Source organism: Ranitomeya imitator, chromosome 4 (genome assembly GCF_032444005.1).
Source record: "Ranitomeya imitator isolate aRanImi1 chromosome 4, aRanImi1.pri, whole genome shotgun sequence".
Classification (NCBI taxonomy): Eukaryota; Metazoa; Chordata; class Amphibia; order Anura; family Dendrobatidae; genus Ranitomeya; species Ranitomeya imitator.
In genome coordinates this window covers 628,791,160-628,815,602 of record NC_091285.1, presented here as the reverse complement: position 1 = coordinate 628,815,602, position 24,443 = coordinate 628,791,160, and the positions used below count along the sequence as shown (strand labels likewise).

At 43.9% G+C, this 24,443-nt stretch overlaps 1 protein-coding gene across 5 annotated transcripts in view; it reads right to left on the bottom strand.

Moving 5' to 3' along the window:
• Window positions 1-4,859: 4,859 nt before the first annotated feature.
• ELMOD3 (ELMO domain containing 3) overlaps window positions 4,860-24,443 on the bottom strand; it is a 67,459-nt gene continuing 47,875 nt past the window's right edge. For 2 of the 5 annotated variants that reach the window (XM_069766689.1, XM_069766690.1), the window contains 2 exons: window positions 23,322-23,449; window positions 13,901-20,966 (listed from right to left, as the gene is read on the bottom strand). In XM_069766689.1, the coding sequence (XP_069622790.1) occupies window positions 20,746-20,966; window positions 23,322-23,449 (349 nt within the window). In that variant the 3' untranslated portion in view covers window positions 13,901-20,745. Of the gene's footprint in view, window positions 6,052-9,076; window positions 9,243-13,900; window positions 20,967-23,321; window positions 23,450-24,443 lie in introns of those variants that run through there. The other 3 variants (XM_069766691.1, XM_069766694.1, XM_069766692.1) reach the window with 3 other exon arrangements.

Below are 24,443 nucleotides of genomic sequence, written 5' to 3'. Positions count from 1 at the left end.
CTAATATCCCCAGAGGTCTGGAGTTGGAATAATGCTCAAAATCAAAGTGAAAAATGAAGTTACAGACTGATCCAACTTCAGTGGAAATGCCTCAAGACAAGGAAATGATTCTCAGTAGTTGTGTATGACCTCCCTACAATGCCTGGGCATGCTCCTGATGAGATGGCGGATGGTCTCCTGAGGGACCTCCTCCCAGACCTGGACTAAAGCATCCGCCAACTCCTGGACGGACAGTCTGTGGTGCAACGTGATGTTGGTGGATGGTCTCAGATGTGTTCAATCGGATTCAGGTCTGGGGAACGGGCGGGCCAGTCCATAGCTTCAATGCCTTCATCTTGCAGGAACTGCTGACACACTCCAGCCACATGAGGTCTGGCATTGTCCTGAATTAGGAGGAACCCAGGGACAACCACACCAGCATATGGTCTTACAAGGGGTCTGAGGATCTCATCTTGGTACCTAATGGCAGTCAGGCTACCACTGGCGAGCACATGGAGGGCTGTGCGGCACTAAAAAGAAATGCCACCCCACACCATTAGTGACCCACTGCCAAACCGGTCATGCTGAAGGATGTTGCATGCAGATCGCTCTTCACAGCGTCTCCAGACTCTGTCACGTCTGTCACATGTGCTCAGTGAGAACCTGCTTTCATCTGTGAAGAGAACAGGGTGCCAGTGGCGAATTTGCCAATCCTGGTGTTCTGTGGCAAATGCCAAGCATCCTGCACGGTGTTGGGCTGTGAGCACAACCCCATCTGTGGACGTCGGGCACTCAGACCATTCTCATGGAGTCAGTTTCTAACCGTTTGTGCAGACACATGCACATTTGTGGCCTTCTGGAGGTCATTTTGCAGGGACCTGGAAGTGCTCCTCCTGTTCCTCCTTGCACAAAGGTTGAGGTAGGGTACGTCTCCTGGTGTGCTGGCCTGTCTCCTGGTAGCGCATCCAGCCTCTGGACATTACACTGACAGACACAGCAAACCTTCATGCCACAGCTCGCATTGATGGGTCATCCTGGATGAGCTGCACTACCTGAGCCACTTGTGTGGGTTGTAGAGTCCGTCTCATGCTACCACGAGTGTGAAAGCACAACCAACATTAAAAAGTTACCAAAACATCAGCCAGAAAGCATTGGTACTGATCCGTGGTCTGTGGTCCCCACCTGCAGAACCACTCCTTGATTGAGTGTGTCTTGATAATTGTCAATAATTTCCATCTGTTGTCTATTCCATTTGCACAACAGCATGTGAAATTGATTGGTCTCACAGAAGTTTGATTTACTTGTAGTTAAATTCTGTTGTTTAAGTGTTCCCTTTATTTTTTTGAGCAGTGTATGTATATATATATATATATATATATATATCTATATATCTATCTTGGGGATTTTTTGGTTGCATCCTCTATTTTGAAGTGCAATGCTACATGGCGCATATTTTTTGTACATAATTTATGATGACTTCTGCAAATTGCCTATAGATTATATTTCCATCTTTAATCCAGGAACAGTGGCTGCCATTGACAGACTGTTGATGCAAAATGCTTCCTGTGTATTACTTAGGCCGGATTCATACAGAAATATATTTCACAGGCCATATATGGACCACAATGCCCAGACTGACCGTGTGTTTCCTGACTCAAACTTACAGCATGTTGTGTGTCCATGAGGATGTCAATCTGGGCATTGAGGTTCGTATAAGGAGCATGAAATACACCTGTCAGAACCCAGCCTAAGGCCATGTTCACACGTTGAACATTCTGTCAATAATTTACCTCAGTATTTTTAAGCCAAAACCAGGAGTGGGTGATAAATACAGAAGTGATGCACGTCAGGGGCGCAACTACAATAATTGAAGGGATGGCAATCACACCCCGGCCCTGGAGCCTAAGGGCCCCCAAAATTCCCTTTGGCCTATATAAAAAAGACCAAAGCTATTAAAGACTTGCAATAATCGGGGGCCCCATTGGACCTTTTGCATTGGGGCCCATGAGCTTCAAGTTACACCACTGGTGCACGTGTTTCTATTATACTTTTCCTTTGATTGTTCCTCTCCTGATTTTGTCTTACAGATACTGATGTGTTAGGATCAGGTAATTCAGTACCACAATGGACATAGAAGTCAGAGCACATACAGTGACCTGACAATAATCCAAAAACATAGAACGAGCTCTGAGACGTGGGAACTCTGCTGACCGCAATCCCTAATCCTCTCCAACCACACTAGAGGCAGCCGTGGATTGCGCCTAACGCTCCCTATGCAACTCGGCACAGCCTGAGAAACTAGCTAGCCTGAAGATAGAAAATAAGCCTACCTTGCCTCAGAGAAATACCCCAAAGGAAAAGGCAGCCCCCCACATATAATGACTGTGAGTTAAGATGAAAAGACAAACGTAGAGATGAAATAGATTTAGCAAAGTGAGGCCCGACTTTCTGAACAGAGCGAGGATAGGAAAGGTAACTTTGCGGTCAACACAAAACCCTACAAACAACCACGCAAAGGGAGCAAAAAGACCCTCCGTACCGACTAACGGCACGGAGGTACACCCTCTGCGTCCCAGAGCTTCCAGCAGGCAAGAAAAAACAAATAAACAAGCTGGACAGAAAAAACAGCAAACAAAAATAACACAAGAGCAACTTAGCTATGCAGAGCAGCAGGCCACAGGAACGATCCAGGAGGAAGCAAGTCCAATACTAGAACATTGACTGGAGGCCAGGATCAAAGCACTAGGTGGAGTTAAATAGAGCAGCACCTAACGACTTCACCACATCACCTGAGGAAGGAAACTCAGAAGCCGCAGTACCACTTTCCTCCACCAACGGAAGCTCATAGAGAGAATCAGCCAAAGTACCACTTGTGACCACAGGAGGGAGCTCTGCCACAGAATTCACAACACTGATGTAAATACTGACCAAATACTGAACGTGTGAACGTGGCGATAGAGTTACATTTTCTTTGAATTCCCCTTAATGAAACAACATACAGAATAATGCTGGTCCTGTTTCAGCCTTACATCATATATACGTGAGTTAGAGAAGTACAACATATGTCAATTCACTTAACCCAGCTGAACACTGGACACTTTTGTGTGTCTGGCAATGAAACGTAGTAAATTGAAATTCCACGTGTGCAGCAGAGATGTGTAAGGAGGAACGGTCCCCAGAGAAGACCCTGAACAAAGTATATTCTATGATTTTTGAATGAATATGAGGGATAATTGTTTCCCTTAATGCAGGGGTGAGGAACCCTTTTCTGCTGGGGGCCAGTTGGATATTTATACTATCATTTTTGAGCCGTAAAAAATTATCAATTTTAAATTTATTCTGCTAGATTTGGTCAAACAATTAATTAACACTCCCCTAATGTGATGGCTGGAGCTGCTTCTCTTTGACGTGTGATGTTAGGTGATAGCGATGATCTTGATCTTACTATTCACAACTGCTTTTCCAGGTTTGGTCTGGAGATAACTCTTTGTGATGAATTTTGAAAAGGACTGACAGTAGTAAGTTCTGAACACAGGAGACGGTGGGGGCATATATACATCATAGGAGCAGCTGGAGGGCATATATGCATCACAGGAGGGGCTGGGGGCCATATACACATCACAGGAGGGGCTGGGGGCCATATACGTATCACACGAGAGGCTGGGGGCAACATATGCATCACAGGAGGGGCTGGGGGCCATATACGTATCACACAAGAGGCTGGGGGCCATATACGTATCACACGAGAGGCTGGGGGCAATATATGCATCACAGGAGGGGCTGGGGGCCATATACGCATTATAGGAGAGGCTGGGGCCATATACACATCACAGGAGGGGCTAGGGGCCATATACACATCACGGGAGGGGCTGGAGGCCATATACGCATCACTGGAGGGTCTGGGGGCCATATACGCATCACTGGAGGGTCTGGGGGGTCATATACGCATCACAAGAGGGTCTGGGGCCATATACGCATCACAGGAGGGGCTGGTGCCATATACGCATCACAAGAGGGGCTGGGGCCATATATGCATCACAGGAGGGCCTGGGGGCCATATACGCATTATAGGAGGGGCTGGGGCCATATACACATCACAGGAGGGGCTAGGGGCCATATACACATCACAGGAGGGGCTGGAGGCCATATACGCATCACTGGAGGGTCTGGGGGGCCATATACGCCTCACAAGAAGGTCTGGGGCCATATACGCATCACAGGAGGGGCTAGGGGCCATATACGCATCACAGGAGGGGCTGGGGGCCATATACGCATCACAGGATGGTCTGGGGGCACGTATAAATTACAGTAGCAGCTGGAGGGCATATATGCATCACAGGAGAGACTGAGGGCCATATACAAATCACACAAGAGTCTGGAGGCCATATACGTATCACAGGAGGGTCGCTGCATGTCCATCTCCACAGGTGTTGGTGCACGCATAGTGGACATGGGATTTCTTGAAATCCCATCCACTATGCAGTAACATCTGGATGCTGCGGGTTGAACACAGCATTTACTGATCGTGTGCACCTACCCTTAAGGGCCATGTTCATAATTTCAGTATTTGCTCAGTATTTTACCTCAGTATTTGTAAGCTACAATCAGGCATGGGTGATAGATACAGAAGTGATGACGTGTTTCTATTATACTTTTCCTCTGATTGTTCCTCTCCTGGTTTTGGCTTACAAATACTGAGGTAAAATACTGACCAAATACTGAAAATGTGAACGTGGCCTTATACACATTCAGTTGAATAGTTCTGCAGGATCAGACTACACATGGTTTATTTGTAGTCTGTTACTATGGAGACAGTTTTTTTTCATAGGAGATGCAGACAAAACAATTTGACATTTCTAATAAATACTATTGCTAAAATTGCCCAAAGCAACAAAGCTTAGCTTTAATTTGTAAAGAGCTCTGGTAAAATTAAAGCTGACGTGAAAGATTTCTGTAGGCAACAGACATTTTTTCTTTTAGATAGCTTTGATAAAACTGCCCCTATGTCATGTTTGTATTCATGAGCTGTCAGCCATTCGGTGAAGACAGTATGCCACATGACAACTTATGCAAGCTGTGACTAGTAGGAAAAATGAAGACTCCTGTACTTCTTCGACTGGAAATCAAAGGGAGAAGGGTAATAGTGGGTGCATTGGTGCCCACTAGTTTAATTTTGGTTTGTTGGGTACTAATTACACTAGGCTTTATTTATCAAAATGGTCTCTGTTGGCCATGGCAACCAATCTGCCCTCTGACTGGTTGCTATGGGCAACAAAGCTAGATTTAGATCAGTGGTTCCCAAACTACAGTCCTCACGGACCCCAACAGGTCATGTTTTCAGGATTTCCTTAGTATTGCACAGGTGATGGAAGTATGAGTTCTCTCACTGTGGAGCACTATGGAAATCCTGAAAACATGACCTGTTGGGGTCCGAGAGGACTGGAGTTTGGGAAATACTGATTTAGATAGATGAAAGTCTGTGTGCCAAGACCAAAATTGTTTTGAGACTGAAGACGTGCCCCACAGAAAAAATAACGTGGTTGTTCTCCACTGGACAACCCTTTAATAGGTCTGGGGGATGTGAGAAACATAAAAAAATTGATTCCTCTCACACTGGCACCACTGCATCGAATTCAGTGCTAAATCCTCTGCTGGCATCGTCATCTGATGACGGCATCACATGATTACTTTAGCCAATCAATAGTCACTGTTCAGACAAAATGTGAACGATGTAGTAATTTAGGTTGATATCAGGAGAGCGTCGGGAAGAGTACTGTGGACCACAGAGGGAGGATCACATTTTCTTTTCACCTCCCTCGGCCCTAGTAAGGGGGTGTCCAGTAGCGTACAACTCCTTTAAGGCCATCTTCAGTCTCTTGAGCTTTGTTTGTTTCTTAATTTCATCGATCGATGGGAGGCTCAGCACCTAGGTCATCAACTATCAAAACTATCACATGCCAAATGTTTGTAAAAGTGCAGTTTTATAGGTGATCAGTAGGAATAAGGCCCTATGTGAGCAAAACGACCTGGTAAGATGAGGGTTTTCCAGCGATGAGATCCAAAAATCCATTCCTGGAAAGACAAGTTATAGAGATTTGTAGTTTTAACGTGGAAAACCCATTAACAGCAACCATGACCCGCACAATCCAGCCAACTACTTATGGCAATAGTAATAGGAAGGAAGGTTATCCATGTAGAGTCACCTCATTGTTGTAGAAGATTTATTATGGAATATTTTCATTTTAAAGGGAACCCGTCATGTAAAAATAAAAAACACTAACACAAAACTGCAGATATTGGGTTAATAGCGTACTAAAGCCATGATAGCCCTGGGACTGGGAGGAAATTAGCTTTAAGTCATAGCTCTGATGCAGTGCTGGCTGTCAGTCACTGCCGGGGGTACAGTTACAGCTGCTGCTTACTATGCACTGAAGTAGTGACTGAAGGCGCATCAGCCTACCCCTATGACTGAAATCCCGAGGAAGGAAGAAAGTTCATTTCCCCCAGGCAGCGGGGCTCTCAGTTTGGGCGCCGGGAAGCTTCAGAACGCTATTAACCTGCAGACTAACCCCATATTTGCAGGTTATTTAGAGCATTTTTTTTTACATGACAGGTTCCCTTTAAAGAAAACACAACGATTAAGGTCAGACCCTGAAAATCTCAGCTGCAGACTATAGCTGAAGCCATGAGGTTTCATGCAGAGTATATTAACATCAAGACTGTCTCAGAATATTACTTTCCACACTTTTGAGTCTTTGAGTTGTCGGGCATTTCTCCATGGATCTTTTCAGGTTGGACTTCCAAAATTTGACATTTAAGTGGTGTGTAGAATAATTATAGAATTTCTCACATCTAATTTAGTCAAAGACTGGAGGACCTTCTGTCATAATTTACACATTTGTGGCAGAAATTATTTTGAATTTGCTGGCCGTGCATGATCATGCCCTCTTTCCTGCAAAAATGTTACCACTTTTCAAAAAGTTGGCGGAGCAAGCCAACACTGCCATAAAAACAGCAAAATATTTCTGCAACTATTTTTTTTGCACAAAAATTGTGACATTTCAAACGGTTTTATGTGAGAGCTCAGACGAAAAAGCTTTGATGATTCAGGTCCCTAATTTTAATGGCAGCTCTGGGAGTTATTTCTTAGATATAACAAGATTTTACATGTCAGAGTTTTAAAGGGAAATGCTATTCCCGTTAGTGCATAAGACATGGGATAGAGGGGGAGACTACCAGGTTGGGGATACATGGTTGTCTATCATTTAATTTTATTACACAGGGTTATAGTTTTCAGGACTCACAGAAGTCCTGCTTTCCCCATCCACACAGTCTAAGAGCTCCTCATCCTAGCTGTGTTCTACATATCAATACTTAGTCAAATCATAGAAAACGTTATGACCACCAAGCTTAGCGTTTCACCCTCTATTCCTTGACACTCTCAGATAAACTGGGTCTTCTTTACTCTTAAATGCTAACCCATAATGGTATTTTCCAGGATGGCTTTCCTTCTCTCCATCATCTTGTTGTTAGGTGGTGCAACCTTTATTTCTCCCTTAATGGTCTTTTTGTGTTTTCCCTTTTATCTTTGTTTTCTTCCTTTTCCCCGGTATGTTTGTCCTTTGTGTTGTACACCTTTCTTGCTCCTTTGGTGCTGTTGTTTATCAGATGCTGTGTGTGGCACTAGATCTACAGACTGTCACTGAAGAGAATATAATAAATACAGCCCACAGTGGACCAAAAAATATGCGATCTCATACACATGCATGTAGCCATGTGTTCATACTATGAAAAAAGAGACTGCATATATGCTAATGCTAAGGACACTCCAAGAAACAATCATAGAAACCGAAGTGAAAAAATAGGAGCAGACGTCCGTAATTTAAATATAAAATTATTTTCAAATTTTTATTACATGAAATAAATATAAAAACACATCACATAACAATACAAGTACTACAAAGTGAGAAAGAGGGAAAAACTAGAACACTGAAAAAAACAACACACATCCGGGAGGACGTCCCTAGGAATGTCCGTATAAACAAGTAAAGTGCCACTAGTGCATATCATACAAATGGGCAAGCAGAAGGGTTAGAGGGAGTAAGCATGCTGTACTAAATACTAATACCCGAAACCGGGGTTACCGTTCAAATGACATACTAAGCGCTCACAATCCCTATCAGACTCTTACCCATTTTCCGGACCACCAAGAGAGACCACCGGAGCCCCAACGCACGTTTCGCGTGGGCTTCGTCAGGGGGCAGTGCTGTATTGTGTGTTAGCCCGGTATTTAAGAGATCCAAAACTCCCATCAGGTGCTCCTAATCCCGGCGCATCTATGACGTCAGTGCGTCAGAAATTACAACGCTGCGGCGCACACCATGACGCCGAGCCTCAAAATTGGCGCCAAAATGACGTTAATGGAACGCACGCGTCATGACTAAGCGACCACGACGATGTCGCATAGTGTGGATCACATGAAAAGAACGCTCATAGAGGACCACCCAATCCCCGCCCATCAGAGGAGGTGTCACACATAATGGCGCATGTCCAATGTATAGTGCGCCAGGAAACTACAACGCTGCGGCGCACTCATGACGTAAGCTGCACCTAGGCGTCGCAACGACGCCAATGGAACGCCCACGTCACTACCGGGCGCCTCCAGCGTTGTCCCGGAATTCGCACCACCAGGGACATGCGCACAGTGAACAACACCCAACCCCACCTAATGACATCACGTCAGAGAGAGAAAATAATAAAGGTATATTGTACCCCACATATCCCACGGCCCCCCAAGGCACTATAATACTACAATACATACATAAAACCCATCCATATTACATTGCATAAGTGCGGCATAGACAAAGTATACATCAAAATGCTAAAGATGAAACCATAATAAAAAACATACCCCCAAAACGGGGAAATAACATACAAAGTTATAAGTCACAAAGAAAAAATAAATAAACAAAACACAGACAAAAGTGAATTCCTCCATTGCATTAACATGGATAAATACAGTGATATAAAGGTGAACATAATTAAAAAAGAAGAATAATAAAGTCCATATATATCTATCCAATAAGGAAATACAGGGTGCACGGTGCACATGTGAAAACTTCTGATGATCATCTTTAGGGGATCAGACGGAGCCATTGATAGTGAAGTCATTCAACAGCAGCAACCACGATGAGGATAATGGTCTCTCATTAACCGGGATAATAACATTCAACATATGAGCAAGGAAATCATCTTACAAAACACTAAAAAAGTAATCAAAGAAAGAAAATTAGTAAACACACAACAGCAGACACAAATAAAATAACAATAAAATGAAGAACCAGAACTGCCACACTATAAAAAGGAACTAAAGCTCAATTGTTCATTAAGCCCGTGTGGGGACATGGTATTCAACAGGGTAATCCACCTACATTCACATTGTGCCAACTTTCGTTTCAGGTCGCCACCCCTGATGCCTGCACGGACCTTATCAATACCCCAGATTTTCAAAAATTTGGGATTACATTGGTGATGCTGGCGGAAATGTTTTGGTATTGGTTTCAGGTTATCCACATCCTCCACATCCCGGGCTGCCATAATGTCCCTTACGTGCTCACACACGCGCACACGTAGTTCTCGTGACGTGAGTCCAATATAAATCAGTTTACACGTGCATATAGCATAATATACTACGCATGTTGTACTGCACGTGATATATTCTCTAATTTGGAACTGTTTCTTGTCACCCGAGGATGTAAAGGATGTGGCCCTCACCAGGTTTTTGCACGCCAAGCAACCACCACATGGAAAGAAACCTTTTTTTGTTGTTGACCCGCACCAAAGAAATCAGGGGTTTTAGCCACATAGTGGCTATGTACCAACATATCAGATATGTTGCTACTCCGCCGTGCAGTCATCAGGGGTTGGTCAGGCAGATGTTTACCCAGAATCGGGTCTGTCTGTAGTACTGACCAATGACGTCTGATGATGTTTCTCATCATATCCCACCTATGATTGTAGGTGGATATAAACCTTGGTTGACCATCCCAAGTATTTTTCTTTCTGTCCTTCTTAGTTGCCACCAGAAGATCATCTCTCTTAGTTTTTTTAGCTCTAACATATCCTTTTTTGATTACACGACCAATGTACCCGCGTTGTTTAAACCTCTCCCCAAGGTCCCTGGCCTGCTCCTCAAATAAGGCATCAGAGGTACAGATCCTTCAAGCCCGAAGGAACTGTCCAATGGGGATGGCTCTTATCGTGGAGGGCGGATGCGAGGATGTGGAGTGCAGGAGGGCATTCACTGAGGTATCCTTACGATACATGTCCATATACATGAGACCATCATCGTTCACTCTCAGTGTGATATCGAGAAAAGAAATCTCTTTGTGGTGGTAGGAGTACGTGAGCCTGATGTTGGAGTCGTTTCTGTTAAGGTCGACCATAAACTGCTGTAACTCCAGGACAGGGCCATGCCAAATAAACAGGATGTCATCGATGTATCGATACCATCCAAGAATCTGTGGGGATGCCTGTGCTCCGCCGTAGAAGATCTCGCGCTCCCAAAATCCCAAAAACAAATTAGCATACGACGGAGCACAGGCCGCCCCCATGGCAGTGCCCTGCCTCTGGAGAAAAAAACGGTCCTTAAAAACAAAAAAGTTATGTGTTAAAATAAAATCCAGCAGCTCCAACACCAGTTCACGCACATCCGCCTCCACATTACTAGACTCCAAAAAGAATCTAGCTGCCCTCATGCCATCCACATGTCGAATGCTGGTGTACAATGCCTCGACATCCGCTGTCACAAGGACCATGTCCCCCTTCACGACAAGGCCATCAACCCGTTTGAGGACGTCCGTAGTGTCCCTGACATAGGAGGGCAAAGTTTCCACCTGTGGTCTCAGATAGTGCTCAATAAATTTACAAGACATATCACATAGCCCTCCTATGCCAGAGACAATAGGACGCCCAGGGGGAGACGTAGGGTCTTTATGGACCTTGGGGAGAAGGTAGAAGGTGGGTATTACCGGGTACTGTGGCAATAGACCTCCCAAGATCTTTTTATTTATGATGCCTCTTTCAAAGGCTATTTCTAGAATCGCCTGCAGTTGATTTTGAAATTTGGGGAGGGGATTTTGTCTAAGCTGGGTGTAGGTTTCTTTATTTTTTAGTCGACGAAAGGCTTCCCTTTCGTACTTCTCCACCGGCCAGATGACAATGTTTCCCCCCTTGTCCGCTGGTTTAATGACTACATCCTCCCACATTTTAATTTGCGCCATTATGTGTGACACCTCCTCTGATGGGCGGGGATTGGGTGGTCCTCTATGAGCGTTCTTTTCATGTGATCCACACTATGCGACATCGTCGTGGTCGCTTAGTCATGACGCGTGCGTTCCATTAACGTCATTTTGGCGCCAATTTTGAGGCTCGGCGTCATGGTGTGCGCCGCAGCGTTGTAATTTCTGACGCACTGACGTCATAGATGCGCCGGGATTAGGAGCACCTGATGGGAGTTTTGGATCTCTTAAATACCGGGCTAACACACAATACAGCACTGCCCCCTGACGAAGCCCACGCGAAACGTGCGTTGGGGCTCCGGTGGTCTCTCTTGGTGGTCCGGAAAATGGGTAAGAGTCTGATAGGGATTGTGAGCGTTTAGTATGTCATTTGAACGGTAACCCCGGTTTCGGGTATTAGTATTTAGTACAGCATGCTTACTCCCTCTAACCCTTCTGCTTGCCCATTTGTATGATATGCACTAGTGGCACTTTACTTGTTTATACGGACATTCCTAGGGACGTCCTCCCGGATGTGTGTTGTTTTTTTCAGTGTTCTAGTTTTTCCCTCTTTCTCACTTTGTAGTACTTGTATTGTTATGTGATGTGTTTTTATATTTATTTCATGTAATAAAAATTTGAAAATAATTTTATATTTAAATTACGGACGTCTGCTCCTATTTTTTCTCTTCGGTTTCTAAGACTGTCACTGATAGCAGGACCGTCATTTTATAGGAACAGGAGTACGGTGTTAGTATGAACCCATACAAAGTTTGGCACCACCATAGGAATAAGTGTTGGATTACTAAATCAGCATTATCAAAGCAATCAGTTGCAGACCACCACGGCCAAAGGATACAGAGACAAACTGAGCAGTGTAAAAGTTGTTAGCCTTCCTGGATCTTCTCCAAAGTATATCCTCATGGCAAAAAAGTGCCATTTGTCTGATGGGGTAAAAAGGACAATTCTAGAAGCATTAATTCTTGAGATATGTTAACATAAATGGTATAGTCGCCACGAGAACCCAGTGCAATTGACTACTGTCATTTTGTGTCTGGGCAGGACAACTGTGGTAAAGGATAGTCACCAAGAGATCCATGGAGGCATGTAAGGCCAAGCAGTGGTAGATGCTACTCTCTAAGAGACCACTAAGGCCATGACAAGCCAAGCAGTGGTACAATCTACCTAAGAGACTCACGAAGGCATGCTAAGCCAAGCTGTCATAAAGGTTACCCTCTAAGAGACCAACAGAGGCATGTTAGGCCTAGTTGTGTTACAGGATACCCTCTAAGAGAGTTATAGAGGCATGCTAGACCAAGCAATGGTAGAGGGTAGTCTCTAAGAGATCCGTAAGGGCATAACAAGCCAAGCTGTGGTATAAGCTACTCACTACTAAGAGACCCATGAAGACATGCTATGCCAAGCGAGCGGACAGGTTACACTCGAAGAGACCCATATAGGTATGTTAGGCCTAGTTGTGGTAGAAGTTACCCTCTAAAAGACCCATGAAGACATGCTAAGCCAAGCGATTGTAAAGGTTACAGTCGAAGAGACCCATATAGGTATGTTAGGCCTAGTTGTGGTAGAGGTTACCTTCCAAGAGACCCATACAGGCATTCTAGGTCAAGCAGTGGTAGAGGTTACATCTAAGAGACCCAAAGAGGCATATTATGCCTAGTTGTGGTAGAGGTTACCCTCCAAGAGACCCATACAGGCATGCTAGGCCAAGCAATGGTAGAGGTTACCCTCTATAAGATCTGTAAAGGCACAACAAGCCAACCTGTGGTAGAAGCTACCCACTAAGAGACCCTCAATGACATGCTAGGCCTCTCCCCTCTGTCAATCCCTTCACTGGCTCCCCATTACCCAGAGACTCCAGTACAAAACCCTAACCATGACATACAAAGCCATCCACAACCTGTCTCCTCCATACATCTGTGACCTCGTCTCCCGGTACATTCCTAAACGCAACCTCCAATCCTCACAAGATCTCCTTCTCTACTCCACTCTTATCTCCTCTTCCCACAATCGCATACAAGATTTCTCCAGCACATCACCCCTACTCTGGAACGCTCTACCCAAACATATCAGACTCTCACCTAACATCAAAACCTTCAAAAAGAACCTGAAGACCCACCTCTTCTGACAAGCCTATAACCTGCAGTAACCACCGATCGACCAAACCGCTCCACGACCAGCTCTATCCTCACCTACTGTATCCTCACCCATCCCTTGAAGATTGTGAGCCCTCGCGGGCAGGGTCCTCTCTCCTCTTGTACCAGTCGTGACTTGTATTGCTCAAGATTATTGTACTTGTTTTTATAATGTATACCCCTCCTCACATGTAAAGCACCATGGAATAAATGGAGCTATAATAATAATAATACAGTAATGTGTGGTAGAGGCTATTCTCCTAGGAAGCTTGCAAAGTCAGGCTGTGAATCAGTGAATTGTGCATTGCCGAGTTGATGGGAACTCCTGCAGAAATCGAAAGCAGATTCTTCTTTTTGGGAAAACCGTGAAATGTTGTGCCTCTATGAAACAAAGCAACTTGTTAGACAGTAGGGTCTACATTATTATTCTGAGACTCCCTTACAACCTCAATGGATGTTCGATACCAATAAGAGAAACCAGAGACAAAGTTTAAAATATCATGCACAGATTTATTGTTGCACATGCACATATTACATATCATCACATTCCCAAGAAGAACAGTACACATACAGCAAGTGCTCCAGGATCATATACATGTCATTACAAGTCCATAGCATGAACTAATAATTACTATTTCATCCGATTTTTAATAATCCATCTAAAATTCACAATTATTCTTAAAATATCATATACAACATTCATTCACAGTCACAGTATGCCTTTTAAGCGGTATCAAATTTAAGGTTCATGAACGCGGCAGACATCTGCTGGCTTCTAGCTGCTAGACGGTACTCCATAGATTTCTTTCACACTTCAGTTGTTTGGCGTCAGTCTGCTCCGACATAGTGACGGATCGACGGATCCGTCACAATTGTTGAGAAAACGGTTCTAACGGATCCGTTTCTTTGACGGATCAGTTACTTGGGGGTTGTCTGGAAAAAGTATCTACTTTTTGGAGCATGCGCAATTGAAAAAGCGGATTGGGGCGACAGATCCGTCAAATGACGGTCGCGACGGATCCGTCGTCCATAGGCGGCCATTCTATGGAATGGCGGACGTGACGGATCCGTCGTGAACCGCCATTTCGGCGCAGACAAAAAACGTTATAATGTCCGTCAATGTCTAGATGACGTCCGCCAAATCTCGACGGATCCGTCACATGGCGGATGGAATGGACAACCATCCGCCACAATCCGTCGCTAATGTGTGTCTATGGGAAAATAGCGGATCCGCAAAAAAAAAAAAAATGGCGGATCCGCTATTTGAGGAAAATGGTGGTTTCAGACTGACGCCAAAAGACTGAAGTGTGAAAGAGGCCATAGTGCCGAGCCTCACAGCTTAATATACCAAAATAGAAGATGGCATGGACATCATGACTGCAGCCCTTTACAGCTGCCTAAAGTGCAATCATGTTTCATCAGGTCCACCAAATAAATAAATGATGCGTGTAATCAGTGATAATCACGATAGATCCCTAGTGTGAAGGATATACTCGCTGTATGCTGTGCCCTCAGGTAAAATATGAAACTATAGGCCCTGGTGCAAAATTGGAATTGGGCGAAAATTTCTCAATTCTTTACAAATCACACAAAATAGCAATCATTGACTGATACCAATATAGAAAATGCCCCAAAATTGGCAAACAGGCCATGCTGGTGATTGTGCAGTCATAAGGCAAGGAAGAGTTAACGCATAAAAAATAAATAAATCCCGACCCCATAATAGAGATTTTCGAAAAATCTGATTACTAACGCGGGCTGTCTAAAGGAAGCGGATTTTCCCCTTCTAGCATTACCCAGTTTACAGATAGAAAACATTTGTATTAATAATGCCCATTGTGTCTGGATTCCCAAGTTACAGTCTATTTTATAGCACAGTGCTGCATTCATAATTCTGTTTGTTTCTGAGCGGTAATCTCCCAGAATTCATTGCTATCCTAATGTTTCTTTGTGTGAGATGTAATCTTTATTTTGAGTGTATTTGTTATCTGTAGTAAGAACATTGTCCCCTCCTCCATCCTGAATTACAGGGGTTCAGATAAGATGTTGAGGCATGACTGATGAAGAATTCTGATCGCAGCTCTGAAGACCACTCCGGATCACTACAAGTAAGGCTATGTTCAGGCTTGCATTTCGACATTCCGTTCATGTGTTCCGTTTTTAGGAAAAGGCAAATGGATGGAGTTTAAAAAAAATTGCATAACAAATACAAGCGGAAGCAGGGGGGGGCAAATTCATATAGGGTCTGATTGAGTTGTTTTGTGTCCGTTTTTAGAAGAAGTGCACAATGCAGAACTTTTCTTCCATTATAAAAAAAATAAATAAATGCACACATAACAAAACCCATAGAGACCCCATAATATCAATGGAGGGCACCACTGCGTTCGCTTATATCAGTTATGAAATGGTCCAATTTTTTATATTAATTCTGTCTGTTCCAAAAAATGCAACAGATAAATGAAACATCAAAATGCAAGTGTGAACCTAGCCCAAGAAATGCGATAGGGTCTAAAATATGACTACGTTGACATTTGCGTCTTTGGGCGCATGCGTCCCTATCTTTAACATGGGGGGCGCATGGACATGCGCCGGTATGCATTGTCATGCGTTGTATGACGCATGCGTTTTTTTGGCGCACCAGACAGGGCGCGGATGACGCTACAGGTTGTAGTTTTGATGCATCACATTTCCGAAGAAAAACGCATGCAATGCACCTGCGTCGTAAATGCGCAAATAAAAACACATTAGTGTCTATGAAAAACGCATAGGGCCTGCGTTGAGCTGCGTTTTTTGACGCATGCGCCTTTTGACTAAATGTATTTTTTGTGGCGGTTTTGATCTTCAATTGTATAGGACAACCCTTGCGTCAAAAAACGCTGCGCTGTGTATGCGGTTGACATGCGTTGTGCGTTGTGTCGACGACGCTGCGCCCAACAACGCAAATGTGAACGTAGCCTAATAAGATTTGATCAAATCTGATTTTTTTTCAACCCTTCTTCTAATGGTATTCATAAGGAGTACAGTTGGGGTGAGTGGATGCTGAAAAAACGACCTAGTTAGTAGTCTGTACCCGCTGGACGGCAGCGCTGTGAACCGCCTCTTACCTGACAGTATCCGGAGGCTTTTCTTTTGATTATTTGGCCTAGTGCGATTTCACTATCGGGCCGTGAGGTACAAGGTTGGCGAAACAAAAAGAAGGGTCGCGGAGGCAGTCAGGTAAGAGGAGAGAATTCAAGGCTTCCGTCCAGTGGTCACAGATCACTAACGTGGATTGGGTCTGGCAGACGGATTCACGCCATCTCTAATTGGGAATGTTTATCACTCACTGAGGTGGAATACGATTTTTTTGACGGTGCGTCCATCTCTATAAGAAAGAAGGAGACGACATGGACTACATGTCTGAAGAAAACTCTCCTGAAAACTATTAATCTTAAGAGTGCGTAAAGTGGCAGACACCAGAGGCCAATAGCTTCAACTCATGACTGTGCCCATATTTACATCTTACAGCCAATACGCATTGCACCCGTTTTCCCTTTTTATGCAGCACTCACCCTTTAACACAGGTTACACAAAAGGATATAACCAAGTAGTCACAGGACATTACAAAGATGGAGGACAAGAAAACGTCAAGTTGTAACCGTGTAGTAATATATGGGTGGATGGATAAAAGTTATTCAGGGAGAATTTCCATTATTAAAGGGGATGTCCACCTCTGAGGAGATATTTTTTTTCTTTTACTTAAGTGCATGCACTTGGGGCAAAAAAAAACCAAAAAAAACATTTTTACGATTTTGTTTCATTACACATTTTGCACCTTTTGGCTTTTAGAGGCTCTGGGAACAACATTTTTAATACAACCCAATTATGTTTTTAGTCGAAAAAAAAAATCTATGCATTTAAGCAAAAGAAAAAAGGTTTTCAAAGATGGTTGGTGAATACATAAGTGATAAGGGAATGTCTGAAAAATAAAAAACACGTTGGCTACTAACACACATGCTGAATCCGCTTAGCTACACCCCCTTTTCCCGTTTTACAAAAATAAATAATTATTAAAAAATAAAAAGCTATCCCACCCCCATCTAGTCACACTCCATTTATTTACTACATTACCATAGAAACAGGCCATTTATGTAGACTAAAACAAAATGGCTGCTGATGGCGGAAAAGTGCTAAGCTGCCTGTAGAGGCAAATTGTGCCACACGTGTGACTAAAATGTCAGCGTGTACCCCTTCAGCGCCACAGTCAAATCACCAGGGACCCATGGGAAAGGCTGTGGATGACAAATGGGGACGTGCAACATTCGGCGAAGGTGGCGGACGCCGGAAATTAATGCCGCCCCTTATTTTGAGGGATACAATAGGACCGGGAATCAGACCCAAGATTTTTCTCCTGTCGAGTTAATAAAGTCTATTTAGAGGATCTTTAGTAATATCAGTTTCTGGATGACAACTAATATGTCTGCAAATGAATCTCCTCATGCTATAGTCACACAGCTTTTCCTGACAGACGCCATTTTCTGCCATGTTGTGGAATACGTAATTAGTCACATTTGTCATTCAGGAGTCTGGAACAGCCGTGTAATTGCGGCCATATTAGAGGTCATTCAGCTTTCCCAGAGACAGATATTACACAAGAATCATGAGGGAATCAAACATAAGCTGAGCATGGCCACCAATCACAGCGCAGCATTCAATTTATATTCTGCCCCTGGAAAATGATAGCTGAGCTCTGATTGGTTGCTATTGGTAACAAAGATGGTTTCCTACATCTCCCCCCATTATTCTAATGGTGGCCCTTTTTTGTTTTTGAAACCAGCTTTGCCAGAAACAGATAACTGAAGTGGAACCGGCGTCAGAACCCGGTGAGATTGGGCAGTACCAGGTCCCACGGTGCCCAGGTTTCAATTTGCGACATTTGCCATGCATGTATATTAGATATCTGCGCTGCGTGTATGGAGCGGGCTCAAGAAATGTGGCACCCGATCGGAGAGGAATCTGATTGCAGCAGGATGACCTCATAGATCCCGCTAACAAAGACAGCGGAATTAAAAAGGTTGAAAATTGGGGAAGGTGTCTCTTCGGACGTTCATTGGCCCCAACAACAACAACATTATGGCCTATGGGTGGACTTTTACCCTGCGCAAAAAAATTGAAATGGCAGTATTAGGGTTTTTTGGGGGTCAAAAAGGATGAAAGTCCTATTGACCCAAAAATGGTAAAGATTAAAAAACAACCTACAGCTCGTACCACAAAACACAAGCCCTGACGCAACTCTATAGACTGAAAAAGCAAAAAAAGTTATAGCTCTTAGAAGGAAAAAATGAAAGCCAAGAGGAGCCCACTGGGACTCTGTAAATAAGGCTGTGTTCACGCTTCCGTTTTTTGCTTTCCATAGGGAATTCCAGTATTTTAGATGTAAAAAATTTCACCATCAAAAATCAAACCATGATAAAACCCACATTAAGTTAAAGGGTTTGCCCAGGCTTGTGGATCAAGACTGCAGTCTCCGTGCACAGGATTCTCCTGTGCTGGCATTGCATACTCCCAGTTACATTCCGACTAGACTTGTCCGGCCTTCCTCAATTCACTTGTATTGTATTGTACAAGTCTTGTTGGCATGTGTCCGCATATAAACAAATCGCATACAACGCGCAGCCGGCACTGCAAAATCCAGACAGCAGACATATTGAACAGTGAGAATTCACAAGGCTGCAGTCACAAAGCAACTGCAGACCTGAACCCCCAAGCCCAGACAACTAACCCCTTTAATGGTGTCCATCAGAATCACTTCCAAAGTGGGCTTCTCTTAGCTCCTGTATGAAATGCAGACATGACGCTAATGTGAGCAAAGCCCAAGATACGAATTTTATCCTGTCTGGAAAAGCTGGGTGACAAATCAGGCAACATCATAATCCCCACTAATCAGACATAAATAGCAATATCTTAGCAATATTATTAAGCAACTATTGCCCAAATACCCCCTTAGAGCACCACTCCAGCATTGTTTTTTTTTATTTCACTGCCAGAGTGGTATCAATAATGCACATTCCCAACCCTTAGTATTATACTTACCAGCCACCGTCTTATGCTTCTCCCTTCGCCGCTCCGCCATCTTGTGACCGTATCCTCTGGCTCCCCAGAAGTCAGAGGTACCCGTCACAAGGTCTCAGTATAAGTCTATGAGTCTCGTTCTGTCTCTCGTAGACTTGGAGTTGTGACACTGCAGCAATCCGGCAGGTCACAACCAGCAGGAGACGAGCGGAGTGGCGCAGAGAACAGAAGACGGTGGCTGGTAAGTGTAATACTAGGTGCAGGGATCTTAGATTAGTGATACAACTCCAGCCGGAACATGTAAAAAAAAACAAAAAAAAAAAAAAACGGAGATAGCTGTAGATTGCCCCTAGAAGTGAAAGTCCACCTTTTACAATCATCATGTCATTTTCATGCTTAAAATTCTGCGCCAATTTTTATTTTAACATATCTTTATAATGGCTGGAGCTTCATTTTTCTGATGCAGAGTGTTAAATCCCCCGCATGGATAGAGATTTAAAAGATAACACTAGGGGGCGCATGGGAGTTCACTGAATACAGTGTTGTCAGCAAGTTCAATGTGTAACCTGTCTGCAGGAAGCTCCCTCTAGTGGCGGCTGCAGGCACACAGAATGCAATATTTTAGCTCTATACACTGTATTGGAAGCCATGTATAAAAAAAAAAAACGGGGCTCTTACTGGTATATTGATATATTAAAAGATACAGAGTTTTGGGCCTAATTAATTAATAAAAACGGAACTTTGGCTGTGTGGACTGAATCGGTTCCCAAATATTCAGATTACGGAAAAGGAAGCATCATTTTAGACACCAGTCCCTAGGGGTAGCCCTGACAGACGTATTAATATTTATCTACTTGTGGTCGGTGGCCAGCGAGATTTAAGCCAGATGTGCATGGAAGTTCCCTGGAATAGTCACTAGCGAGCAGACAGTCATCGGAAGAAGTGGTGGAACATTCTACAACTGGTCTCGGAATCACAAACTATTTATCATGTTGCCATCCCTTGGACTGATGTGTATGTGCCATTATGATCAGCCTGGGTGAGGAGCCCTGAGCATTTTACATTCCTAACATTGTACTGGGTGCGCACTTGTGGCCTATACTCTACTCCATACATAAGCGATAACCAAACATCATCCATTACAGCAGTCTACATTCCGCAGTTATTTTTTGTTTTTCTTTAATGCAGACAAGGATAATGATAAAATTGCTAAGCAAATCAACCCAACAGCTGGTTTTAATGCCATCAAGTATTTCCACTGGGCCAACAGCATGCCCCCAATCTCATATAAGCCTATCTTCCTGCACCTGCTGCTCACACACTCCTGTGAAACAGATTCCACCTGTCTGTGCATGGCTCCCCTCATGATTTTCCATCCGTTGATCAGCAGGGTGGTGTGTCCAGATTTCAAGGGGAAGATCCTTGGGTAAAGGACGTTCTTTAACATGAGCATCTAACTGTCGGAAAAGGTCTTTGGGCTTTTTCTTGGCAAGAACCTCAACTTCTATGTCAGAAAAGAAGAATCAGTAATAGTGAAATCGTAACTTCCCATCCGCTTCCGTTAAAGGGAATTTGTCAGCATTTTTGCTGCCCCACCTGAGAGCAGGATGATGTAGGTGTGGAGACCCCGATTCCAGCAATGTATCACTTACCGAGCTACTTATCTACTTACCGAGCTTACTTTATCTACTGTAGATCTACTAGGTTCTTTGAATGCTGCGCTACATAACACCGCCCCCACAACTGATTGGCAGCTTTCGGCCTATGCACAGTTTACACAGAAATCTACCACTGAGAGGTAGCGGCGGGGTTATATAGAGCTCATAAATTTGGAAGACTACATGGCAGCAGGTTTACTAGTCCTCTAGTGATAATCTCCTGCCGATAAAAACTGTGATCAAAACTACAGCAAGCAGCCCAGTAAGTGAAACATCGCTGGAATCAGGGTCTCTACATCATGCTGCTCTCCGATTAAGTGGCAAAAACCTGGTGACAGATTCTCTTTAAGCTGTAGATATTTTGACCAAGCCAATAACTACATCACACATTGAAAAAAAAAAAACATGGGCAATACAATTGGACAAGATAAGTTTATACAATAGTGTGTTCTCCAAAAGAACTTGGTCATAATGAGCTCTATGTGGAAAATCCAACAAAAAAAAAAACACACATCACATCAAATAAGCCCAAATCTGCTGATTTTGGCAATCACGTAAGGTGTATGGGAAGTTTGGGGTTGGTGGGGGATTTAGGATCGGAAATATGCATATACAATGCCCGATCCCAGAAAAATAAGTAGCTCTTAAATACACACACAAAAACACACTCGCCTTTGTGTACATGGAGGAATCGTGTTGAGTGATATGGAAATAGCTGTCTGAAAGCTTGCTAGGGTAAACCAGATTAAAAAGGGTCACCAAGAATTAGAATTAGGGTCTTTTTCCCAGAAACAAAGCCAATCTTTTGCCACAAGATATTTCTGCCATTACTGTTCATTACTATTGAGACATGTTAGTCAAACCGCAGTCCATCCTAGTCACGTGTTAGGATAGGCTGCAGTCTGAAGAAATACAGCTCCCGAAACCTGTGTCTCAAATGACAGAGGTGTATTATAAGCACACATACCTCAGTGAGGCTGGTTTCACACTTGCGTCTGTGTGCGCAGCGTACGATCCGCATGCGTCATGCATACATATATTTAACATGCTGTACGCATGGACATGCGTTTGTATGCATTCGTATGCTTTTGCATACACATGCGTTTTTTCGGGGTGTGCGGCTGGGCGCGGCGAACGCAACATGTTGCATTTTTGGAGGCGTCAAAAATCTGTCATGCGGATGAATGCGTCAAAAAACGCATTACTGTCTATGGGAACACATGCGTACGCAATGACATGCGTACGCAATGACATGCGTACGCATGCGTTTGATGCGCTTGTGTACTTCGGACTGCGCATGTCCAGGAACTGTTTTGAGACACGCCCATTGAGATATGCCCTCCTGGAAATATCAAACGCATGTGCATAAAAAGCGCAAAGGCATGAAAAAACGTCATGCGTAAGCTGATGCGGATAAAAAACGCTGCATTTGCGGTTGTGGATGATACACTGTGCACATTGACGCAAATGTGAAACTAGCCTGAGACGAAGAAAAGCGCTGTGACATGAGCAGAAATAAATGTTCTCTTGGAGAAGAAAATCCTTTGATCAGTCAACTGAGATTTATTTCATATCCTGTCACAGTCCTTCTCGGACAGCTCAGGTATGTGTGGTCCGATACAATGCTTCTGTCAGTTGAGACACAGGTCTCGGTAGCTGTGATACTTCAGACTGCAGCCCATGCGGACACATGACTAGGAAGGGCTACCATTTTGATTATGTGATAGGGGGCATTTTTTCACATACTTCTAGAACTCTCTTAAAGAACTTTTCTACGAATAATAAAATCCATGTACAAGAATGAAGCTGGTTATAGGGGAGGACAAATATAGATTTTTCAGTCATAAAAAAGTAGCATACAGCCTCCGACTGTTAGTGGCATTATAATTAAAGCAGCATGCTAGCTGAGGGCACGTGCAGAGCAGTTTAGTCATGTTCCCAGGACAGTCAGGGCTGTTCATAATTATTATATGCAACTGGGATTCATTATAGCCCTTTTTGCCCCCTGGCACATACAGATTTACGAGGAGAAAGAAGGATTTATGTGACTGGAAATATAACTGCATCTCATATGTCAAGTCTATAGAAAACACATAATGAGAAATGCAAAGACATCCAAGCCCAGACATGACTGTATGTACACCAGCGTGATGGATAGGATAAATGAGGGGGGAAGGGTGAATGTGACGTCCTAGTCTCACCTTTCAGTATAAAGCCAGAATCGCTGATTGTTTTGTTCTCGGTCTTCCACACGTGGTACAGATGGTAGTAAATGGCCACGTAGAGGTCATTGAGCACAGCAAACACCTGCTGTCTGCGGTTACACTCCCTGTACGGACAAAAGGACAACAAACAGCTATATGGAAATGGGTCCTGGACAGATATATGTTGTGTATATCTATATCTATATCTCTATATCTATATACACCTTTCCAAGCCCTTGCCTCCTCCTGCCTAATCAAACTAAAAACTCTATTGCATGCCCTTATCTCCCGCCTCGACTACTGCAACCTCCTACTCTCTGGCTTCCCCTCTAGCACTCTGGCACCACTCCAATCCATCCTACACTCTGCTGCCCGACTAATCTACCTGTCTCCCCGCTATTCCCCAGCCTTCCCTCTCTGCCAAGCCCTTCACTGGCTTCCTATCGTCCAGAGGCTCCAGTTCAAAACCCTCACTATGACATACAAAGCCATCCACAACCTGTCTTCTCCATACATCTGTGACCTCGTCTCCCGGTACTTACCTACACGCAACCTCCGATCCTCTCAAGACCTCCTCCTCTATTCCCCTCTCATCTCTTCTTCCCACAACCGCATCCAAGTCTTCTCCCGTGCTTCTCCCATACTCTGGAACTCTCTACCCCAACACATCAGACTCTCGCCTACCACGGAAACCTTCAAAAAGAACCTGAAGACTCACCTCTTCCGACAAGCCTGCAGTGATCCTCAACCTACTGAACCACCACACGACCAGCTCTACCCTCTCCTACTGTATCCTCACCCATCCCCTGCAGACTGTGAGCCCTCGCGGGCAGGGTCCTCTCTTCTTCTGTACCTATGTGCCTTGTTTTACTCATGTTTATTGTGCTTGTCTATAATTGCCCCGTTCACACGTAAAGCGCCATGGAATAAATGGCGCTATTAAAAATGAGCAATAATACACACACACAAATGTCCATTTGACCCTTTGGTACTGAAAGTTTCAAGTTTTTCATTTCTACATTCTAAGAGCCATAACTCTTATTTTCCTGCCCACCCTTATATCAGGGCTTGTACCATTTAATGTATGTAAAGCATACACCCGCTTAGATGCCACAGTCG